General features: G+C 34.4%; 1 protein-coding gene across 2 annotated transcripts in view; it reads left to right on the forward strand.

Moving 5' to 3' along the window:
• The first annotated feature begins 349 nt into the window (after window positions 1-349).
• LOC117170307 (short-chain specific acyl-CoA dehydrogenase, mitochondrial) overlaps window positions 350-10,417 on the forward strand; it is a 19,891-nt gene continuing 9,823 nt past the window's right edge. The window contains exons 1-4 of one of the 2 annotated variants that reach the window (XM_033356989.1): window positions 350-570; window positions 680-832; window positions 919-1,009; window positions 4,959-5,626. In XM_033356989.1, the coding sequence (XP_033212880.1) occupies window positions 811-832; window positions 919-1,009; window positions 4,959-5,626 (781 nt within the window). In that variant the 5' untranslated portion in view covers window positions 350-570; window positions 680-810. Of the gene's footprint in view, window positions 833-918; window positions 1,010-4,958; window positions 5,627-10,417 lie in introns of both variants that reach the window. The other variant, XM_033356988.1, reaches the window with a different exon arrangement.

The raw sequence follows: 10,417 nt of genomic DNA on the forward strand, positions 1-10,417 counted from the left end.
GAACTAATAATAAAATCAATAATATCAGCAAAATAAATCATAGATATATAAAGTTCGAACTGCTTTCAAAATGTATCTCAAAATTAAATTTTATTCATATTAAACTACATATTTTTATGACTTTTTCTTTTTTTAAATAATTAGTAATAGTTACTATTATTTTTTCAAATATATGTTTTTTGTTTATTTGCAAACAGTATCAAGTTTTTAATTATTTTTGCTTTTTCTTAATGCAATTCAATGAAAAAGACAGACCTATTCTTTGTGGCGCCATCTGTTGGATTAGTTTGACCGACATTTCCCCTCCAGATCGTAAGAACACTACTACTACATACACGGTCGAGGCAGGGGGCTTATACATATTTACGTCATAGTTTGCACAGAATGGGTTCAAAGGTTCAAATATTTGATGAAATTCATATAGTAAACGACAAATCATTTTAGGATCAATTGTGTATTGAGCAAAAATAATATATAATTTCCTCATGTAATTTTATTGTATTAATTTGGTAAATAGTGGGTCAACATTTTTTACTCGAGAAATCATTAATGGTTTTTACTGTGCACAAGGTAAAGTCTTTCCCTGTTCATGCGCGGTTATATTAATGAAAAAGCTGTACATGCGTAACTGAAGTTGATTTTGTAGACTGGATGAGTGTGCAAGTATTTTTATTCACAGACAGGTCAGGCAGGGTCGTTCCTTATTTTTTTCTGGTTTTTGCCGAAAAACCGGACAGTCACATTACGTCTATAATCTTCATACTTTATTCTATTATGCTAAATTTGTAGTGAAAACATTAAGAATCAAATATGCAGAGCTTGAAAGTATTAGGTAAGTATATCTTGTTATATATTCAATTATGGAAACTGAGAAGTTAATTGATGCAACTTATCACTGTCTTATTTTATTTTTTCCAGGGGCCTGTCAGGCGGTTCTCAAATTTCAAAGGGGAATTGCTTCCATTTCCTCGCTCCCTGAAACTCACCAAATGTTGTACAAAACATGCAGGTACATTTATTAATAATAGGAAATTAAAACACATGAATATCAAGTTTTATCTAATAAATTAACTACCAAGCACAATTTATGAGTTAGATAATTGCTTATTATCATCAAATCGTTAAATATAAATTACTTTTAGGATGATTATTTACTTTCCAGTGGGCTCAAATCTATCAAAATCCCAAGAACGTCCTTGGGACGTTCCTAGGATGTCCTATGCCAGGCCAATAAACGTCTCTAAGACGTCCAATGTCCTAAGGGTGACCTAAAGACGTCTTCAAGACATGGACGTTCTCGGGACATCTTTTGTACTGACATTAGACGTTTTAAGAGCATCCCTAGGATGATCAAAAGACATGTTATAAAATACGTCTTAGGGATGTCCCAAAGACGGCTCTAGGACATCCTTAATTTTTTTGCCCACTGGTTTACTTTTCTTCCATCAATTATTTCTATGTATTTGGAATGTGCCCCAAATTATTTTATTTGGCTCTAACCTTAATCCGTATCGGAATTTCTTTTGAGTTTCGAATTCATTTCATAATTTCCAAGATCAGTTCATTTGTGTGTTCAAATGTTTAATTTGCAATTTTTTTGAAATTAGTGCATATGAAGTATCTTTTGCTGAATTAGTGAGATAATGAATGTTTACTCTCATTTATGAATTTGTGTATTATTATTATTATTATTATTATTATTATTATCTTACTATGAGTTTAAATGTCGAAAACATTTCATCTGTGACGATTTACACTTTAAAACGTTATAGAGTCTTTTTATTAAACTAGAACGTGATCTTTTGGGCTTGTACATATTCAAAAAAAATCCACAATTAAATCCTCATATGTTATTTTTGGCGAAAACACGAGGAAATCCCTAGAGAATTTTGGATTCGTCGAGAAAATCTATGACGTAATACTTTCATGTGTGCTTTTATGGCTTTTAGTTTTTTTTTTAATTTGTTTTTATTTACAAGTATTTTTTGTGTAAAAGTAAATTTTGAGTTTGAAATTTTCGTTATTGATTGACAAAATGCAAAGCGTTGCAGCTTAAATTATTTAAATCTTGTATGCTTACATCCCTCTATCAAATACCTTATAGACATTTAATTTAACAATAAATGAGGGACTACATTTGAATGTATCGCCTATTTATCGAAAATTGAGTTGAACTTTGAGGTTATGTTGACTTTGGATCGTTCTTATAAATTCTCAAAGAATTTATCCGCCTATTATGACTAGATGCTGTATCATTGTTATGGTATTTGTTGTCCGTCTCTCCTTTTCTAGCAAAAAGATAATATCAAAAAATAGAATATTAACAAAACTTTGATCGATTTTTACTGCGGTTCGCACTTTAAGAAAATTATCTCTAAATATGGAGACCCTTTTGGAAAGCACGATTCAGAACCAGGGTGTCTAGCGACCGGGAAATCCGGGAATTTTGTAGACCTTAAAAAATGCGGGAAAATGCCGGGAATTCTTGAAAAGATCCGGGAATTCTGTTCGCATAAATAAGTATTTTTTATTTTCTGTGTAGAATTATATTTTCTCATATAATATAAAAACTTTGAAAAACGTAATTAATCCTATTTGAAAAAAGGCGCGAAGTTCGTCGTGGCTCGACTGAACTCGGGATTATTCGGCTCGTTCCACTGTTTATTGACAATTGAATACATTGAATGCGCCCAGACGCTAACGTGTTGTTTCTTGTTTTTTGAGTAATGTGATTTTTATTCCTGAGAAATACTTAATTTTTATTTGTACAACGAAAAGGTAAGTATTATCACTATTTTCTTTTGAAGTTATTCTGCCGAGTTTTGAACTTAACATAAACAAGTCGTAAAAATTAGAAAAATCCTTATGCTTTAGTAAGGGATTTGAAAAATGATAAAAGCGATAATTAAGAATACAGCATTACATCTTGTTTAAATGTACAGTATAATTATTCTCAATACTCCTTTTATGATTGTATGAATTTGTATTTTTATGTCTTATTTGTAAGTTCAGAATATTGATATTTACCTTTAAACAAGCTCAAGAAAATGAAAATATAAACATTATTTCGGAATTTACCTAAACATTAAGTAAATTAAAAAAATGAATTTTGTTTGCATTATGTTCTAAAAGAATAGGGAAAAAAGAAGAAAAAAAATTATCCTACTTCAAGCAAAAAAAATTTAATTCATGTATTGAGCAATTCCATGTCAAATCATCTGAAGAATTCAGGCTTTTGTTGAAAATCTTGTTGAAAATTTCAGTATTTGTTCTCTTGAGTGTTCAAAGGAAAACTCTAAAATGATTTTTGAAAAATTCAAAAAACTTGGAAGATATTCAAAATTGAAAATTTTGATCTTTTTTTTTTAATCTCTCATAACTTTGGCGATTTTATTGATATCGAGGTTTATTTTATTGAAATTATGCGTAATGAGATGCAGTTTTGGAAAAATATTTTTTGAAAAGAATTTCTAAAAGCCATTTCTAACTGCCTTCCAGTCTGGCAGACCTATGGCTCCATTCCTCTTCAGCGATTTTACTGGGTTATTCCAAAGTTTTTCAGTCCGTGTTGTCAAATCTGAAGTCTTGGAAAAAAATCCCATCGTGAAATTAGATCTTTGCAATAAAGAAAATCTGTTGGATGCTAAGAAGATTGATTTAGGTTTTGCGACTCGAGATGCCCTTAGAAATACTCCAGACTTAAAGGATCTTGACTTTCTAACTTTTCGTCAAGACTGCCGAAATAATCTTGTTGCTATCCTAAAATAAATATAAGAAAGATCTCCGCTCAATCACAAACTAACAGAATATATTTCTTGCTTAAATCCAACTTTGATTTACGATCATCACAATACCGCTCTCCGAAGGCTAACCAAAACCTTGGATGTCCTAGTGACTAAAAAATGGATTTCTAGTACGAAGGCTGAACATGAAAAAAAATAATTCAAAGCCTTATCCAATTCACCTCATACTCAAGAATGCTTCAAGACTTACCGACGAAGTGAGTGCCGTTTGGATAGATTTTGGCTTAAAACGTTAAAAGCATACTCTCTGTCTTCAGATCTTTTCTGTTTTGTGAAAATGGTCCTGATTCTTTCTCATGCAAACGCAGCACTAGAAAGAGGCTTCTCAATTAACAAAGAGTGCCTAGTTGGAAATTTCCAAGAAAAAAGTCTAATTGTTCAACGTCTGGTACATGATTCCGTGCCTGATTTGAAATCTTTTATCGTAGGTAAAACGATGATACATGCAGTTCGAAACGCACATGCGTTTTTTAAAAGGAGGATTTACTCAGAAAAGCGGAAGAACTGAAGGGAGAACACGAACGAAAAGAAGCTAAAAGAAAGGCTGCAAAGAATTTGCAAGAAATCAAGACCGAAAAATCTAAACTTTTAGTAGAATCAAGTGATCAGACGGCATATTATGATTAGCGCGTAAATCAACTCGTTGGAGTTATGTATGATTAAGACAGATTCAATAGATAGAGGAAAATATATTTTTAATATGTAGTGTTACATTTTTAAATGTTCATTATAAAAATTCATCTTTTATTTTTACGAATGTGATAAGCAAAATTCCGTAATTAAGATGAGTATCGTAGAAGAGAAATAGTAGGTGCCCTGCTAAACGTTGGTCTTTTCTGGTTTTATATTTTAGTTAAAAAGTAATAAATATCTCATTTTTATCATTCATGTGATTGTTTATTTCAAACTATTTTCTGTAATCTTTTTTTCTCAGTAATTCTTTAAAACCTGAATTGAATTTTGCTAGACACCCTGAGAACTGCAATCCCTGCTTAATCCAGATCTGGCAGCAGATAATAAATTTTAAAACAATTATAGATTTACAGTTTCTATTTTTCTTTCGTTTTAATACTTCGTTTTGATACTTGGTTTATAAATTAGAATGTCTTATCAAACTTTAGGAAAAATTATGCAATTTTTTAACCATCATCACAGAGACTTTGCCGAGGAGGAGTTAAAGCCAATCGCGGCAAAGATAGATAGAGAGCACAAATTTCCTGAAGAACAATTAAAAAAAATGTCAGACCTCGGATTACTTGGAGTCACAATGCCCGAATCTTTAGGCGGAACAGGCTTGGATTACCTGGCATATGCTATAGTCATGGAAGAAATATCTAGAGGATGTGCCAGCACCGGAGTCATAATAAGTGTTATGAATTCACTCTTCTTAGGTCCAATAGAAAAATTCGGCTCAAAGGAACAAAAAGAAAAGTACATCACGGAGTTTCTTAAAAATAAAAAACTTGGATGCTTTGCCCTGAGTGAACCAGGAAATGGTTCGGATGCTGGAGCAGCCTCCACTGTAGCCCAATTAGAAGGAAGTAATTACATCGTTAATGGCACTAAATGCTGGATTACAAACGGATATGAAGCAGAGGGTACTGTTCTCTTTGCAACAACAGATAAAGCTAAGAAGCACAAAGGTATAAGCTCCTTCATAGTCGATAAACCTACACAGGGATTATCTCTTGGCAAAAAGGAGGACAAATTAGGAATCCGTGGTAGCAGTACATGTTCATTAATTTTTGAAGACTGCCCTGTGCCTGTCGAGAATATTCTTGGAGAACCGGGAATGGGGTTCAAAATTGCAATGATGACTTTAGGTGAGATTTGGTTTTTTATAATGAAGTTCTTGCATGAATTTTAGATAATATACTTTTAATTATTGCATAAGGTCCTAAAAGTTTCAGTAGATTTAAACAACTTTTTTAAAACAACTGCGTGCAAAGTTCGGTTTCTCGTGCCTACGAAGCATGCGCGAAGTGTCCGATTCTCAAAATCTTATGTCAGAATGTATTCGCGCACTCCTAGCCGTGTGCGAATGAAATCGTCTAGTTATTCGCACACTTCGCATGCATTTGTTTCAAGAAATATTATTTGAGGTGAGTCAGGCTCGGTCCACTGTGTAGGGGGAAATGACGAACTCTTAGAACATAGGCATGAGGGGTGCGAGATTAGTTCTTCTGCCCATCGCAAATGGCGCAAATTGGTGTAAAAAGCACGTGCGCGAAAAATTAATTATTGGGTTATTTATTGCTGCCACGTGTTGTCTCGTGCTGGCACTGCAAAATGATGCACATGTGACTCGAAGACTTTTTATACTTCAAACATAAAAATAAAAGCAAAATGAAGTAAAATAGGAAATAGAATGCTAATTTTCTTTAATTTCTTATTTTGCGTATCTTGTTTCCTTAATTTTGTCTTTATTCATCTTTTTTTCTTAAATTATTTTACTAGTCAACACGTATAAAAAAATGGACATACACATATATAGCGATCAACAAATGCACGCTTCTGTAATTATACTGCCCATCGCAGAGAGTGCTGAATGTCGTCATTTATTTTCCACATAGTTGACCAAGCCTGATGCGAGTGCGTGTAGGTTAATCACGCACTAGTATCACAATATACTATTTTAATTCTTCATTACCAAGAAATTAAAATATTTAAAAAAAGGTATCGAAAGCTCTTGTCAAACAACTCTGTGACGTTCGTACGTCACATCCTGCAAAACGCTGAACCAATGAGAATAATGGTATGCAGTGACTCCACTGACTAACTAAGTATTTAACTAACACACGCTATATAGGCTCTCCACATTCTTTTGCCACATTATTATTACACTCGTAATAATAATTTATTTTTATCTTAAATGATTTTAAATTACAGTAATCCTATTCATTCCTGTTGAATCCAGCAAAGATGATTTCTAAAAACCTAGAAATAGAGAAATTTCATAACTCAAAGCCTTTTTTTTCTTTTGTATATTACGTACGTTGTTGATGCAAATAATAGAAATAATAGAATATGAAATATAAATAGCACTGAGCTGGATTGAGTGATGAAAAGCCATAAGAATAGACTCTCTATTATCGATTTCCATTTTCACAATAAAAAACCAGTTTTACTGAACAAGTAACTGAGCATAAAGACCTTTTTACTAAAAGCATTGGAAAGCAATATGGAAAATTACGAATATCCGAAATTTGTGTTGAATACCCTACCGATAGAAAATATCAGAATATTCTTTGGTGGAAAAGCCTGGCCTGTTTCAGGCTATCTGCAGGCTGGATTTGAATGATTTCGTCTGTAGAGATAGTCTGAGATATTTGAGTCCTTTTAAGAGTGATGCGACGGTCATATAATGGTCCTATTGTATTCTTCACATACCGGGTGGGCAGAGTTATTTATAGTAGTTGACCGTCACCAACCTTACTTCCTTTTTAAATTTTTCTTCAAACTTTTAACACTTTTTTTTAATTGATGAATTTTCTCATTGTATATATTTTATAATTATAACTTATATAGTAAAATACTATTTTTGAGTTGAATTAAAAAATGTCTGTTTTGACGTATCTCATTCCATTAACGAGATACGGTATATTCATTCCAATTTTTAAAATCCAAAAAAAAGTTAGATATCTGATAAAAAAGCAACAAAAAACGTTTATCTCAGGAAATATGAGATATTAAGTTAACCTTCCAATTTTTAAAATCTGTCAAAAACTGACAGATTTTTTTCATACTATATTTTTCTACTAATTGCATATACACTAGACTTTTGATTTAAGCACAGGTTTGGTTCTCAACTTGGCTTATATCGAAAGTCTCCGAATGTGAATAGTCAGGGCTGTGACGTAATGTTGCGTAAATTCTTGGAAGGCATAAATCGAAAGTCTAGTGAATTTGGATATCTATTTTTGTTAATTATGGGAGAATCCCTGATCTATCGAATGATCCAAAGAAAATATACAATTTTTAGAAAATGATAAAAAAAAAGCGGCTGTTTCTCTGAAGATATATATTTAAATATGTATTTCTCAAAAAGTCCACCTTTAAACATTTGTTAATGAAATATTACTGACAACGTGTACTATGTTTTTTGTGAATGCTTTTATTAGGTAAACCATTTTTTCATCAAGAAACAATTGAGTACTATGAACAACCGTACATAGAATTTTTAAATCTTGAAAAAATGTGGTTTCAAAAATGGTTGGTACGATCAAATTTGGAATTTTGAAATTTTCGACCAAATTAAAAAATCGTTATCATGATCTTGTAGGGATTTCGAAAAGCAACGTTTTTCTTCTCTTGACTTTTTTTGTATCATGCGTTGTTTGGCTGAAAATGTTCATTTTAATTTGTTTTTTTAGGATTTTGAAAATGCTCTAACTGTGGTAATTTTTGATGTTTTAAAAAAAGTCATTAGGATAAATTGTTCAACTTTTTGAATACTATAAATAACCGTACAGGAAATTTTGGAATTTTCACTTAACCTTTAGTTTAGGACACTAAACGAGTGTGCTAAAAGGCAATCTAATAGATTAATTTTTTCGAAAGTTATCGTGTTCACAGACAGACATACAGACATATTCGTAAAAACCTGTTTTTCGGTTTCAGAGGGTCTCAAAACGTGGACATTTGAAAAAAACTGGGGAGGGGGGTCAAATTTTACACAAATGTAATACCTTCTCTGATGAAAATGTAAAAAGTATTTTATACTTTTGAAAAGGTTGCATTCCATCGCTTTAAATATTTACTTTGTGCCACAGGGTGACATGTATAGAACGGTGACTCTGGGGTCGAAACCCCTTTTCCTAGCTTCTCGCGGGAACAACAGTTATACCTCCAAATATAGTTGTAGTAAGTGCAGTTTAAAGAAATAGAACGTACAAGGCTCCCGACAATAGATAGGTCAACAATTCCAACCACTCCAGAGCTGGGGGAGCCAATGAAAATAGAGTCAATGCGATGGATCAACGGAATTTCGGGGCTTTTAGATGGTCGGAGCGACAAAATCATGGCTTGCTAGAATGCTACGATACGACTATTGCATCTGAACGAGAGGGTTACATGGCACGACTGCATGTTTTGTGGTGCGAGAAATACCCAGAGTCATCGCACTTTTCGCATCAACCTCGGCGAAACCATGCCGAAATACTCCAAAAAAGGGGCTATATAAGCGGAGTGCCTACGTTACCGCAGCCAAAACAATACGGCAACAGAGAAAGAGAGGCGACACTAAGACTAACCACGGGCAGGCATTCGATAGAGGAAGACCGATGCTTTATAACCCGGAGAAACATCAACAACCAGGTTTCTTTCAAGCATAAAGATCTAGCTGAAATGGATGACGATCTTCGTGGACATTTTTCCGAAGAATCCGACCTCTGGACTATCAATTGTTGTGTGTATAATGCAGCAAGAGCTTTGGCCGATGCGAACCGTAAAACAGAACCATCAGTTGATCATAAGACCAAAAGACGAATGCATCAACTCGCAATAAAAATAGGCTGGCCAAGACAGTAGTCGTGCTGCATTCAGTTTTGTGATTGACTACATAACATCTAGGAGGAATTTTACCGCTGAAATTCGAAAGTTCGCGCGCGAACTCCGGATCCATTATCAGACACTTAACAAGTCAAAGCTGCTGACCATCGGGCAGCATATTGTTGAGAGAATATGGCTACTATCTGAAGCTAAGAGAAGTCTAGAGCGGAGAGAGAGGTGGGTCAGAGAAAATCAACAGTTTCTCTTCGACCCATCTTAACTCTTCCAAGACCGACCAGTTAATGTCGATCACCCGCCCAAACCAGAGGAGGTCGAAGTATTTTGGAGAGAAGTCTACGAAGTGCAGCATAGACTGGACGAAGACTTAGAGAACATAAATAGCATTAAGGAGCTGTGTGATGCCCTTATAACACCTGAGGAAGAATGCCTACCCATCACTACCGAGGTTTTTGCTGAATAGGCTTACAATAGTTAGTTAGCAGTTGCAAACAATTGTCCAGGGTGATCCCCAAAGCAATAACCCCCAAGCGTAGGTGGAACAATCGTGCCGAATCCTGAATGGCATCTGGATGAAGTATCTTAAAAGGTGACTGGGATACCGGGCGACCTCTCAGAGTATAAAGCCTTATCCTTATTTGCGGATCTCTACAAAGACGGACGAACCCTTTCCCTAGCTTCTCGAAGGAACAACAATGACACTAGCAAAAAGTTGTAGGTGCGGTTCAACACTATCGAACGCACAGAGCACCCGAAAATGTTTCGGCACAACATGCCGATCACCCTAGAGTTCGTGGTGCTGAAAATTATTTAGATGGAAACACGAAAATGAGCCGAGGAAACGCCCACATTGAGTGGACGAATCAACCTAAAGATTACTTGCTAGACTGCTATGATGTCAGCAGGAAGCAGTTGTTCACTTGCCAGCACCCCGTTCACGGAGGCTCTATGGTGCGTATACGCACTCTGTGGTACCAGAAACATTCAGCGCTACAATTTTCAGAATCAATCGTGAAGGAATCGGACCTCTGGACCATCAATTGTTCCACTTATGGTGCTGCGAGAGCTTTGATTCAAATCGAAGGCTAAAACCGACGATGGATATA

This window comes from Belonocnema kinseyi, chromosome 3 (genome assembly GCF_010883055.1).
Source record: "Belonocnema kinseyi isolate 2016_QV_RU_SX_M_011 chromosome 3, B_treatae_v1, whole genome shotgun sequence".
In the NCBI taxonomy this organism is placed as follows: Eukaryota; Metazoa; Arthropoda; class Insecta; order Hymenoptera; family Cynipidae; genus Belonocnema; species Belonocnema kinseyi.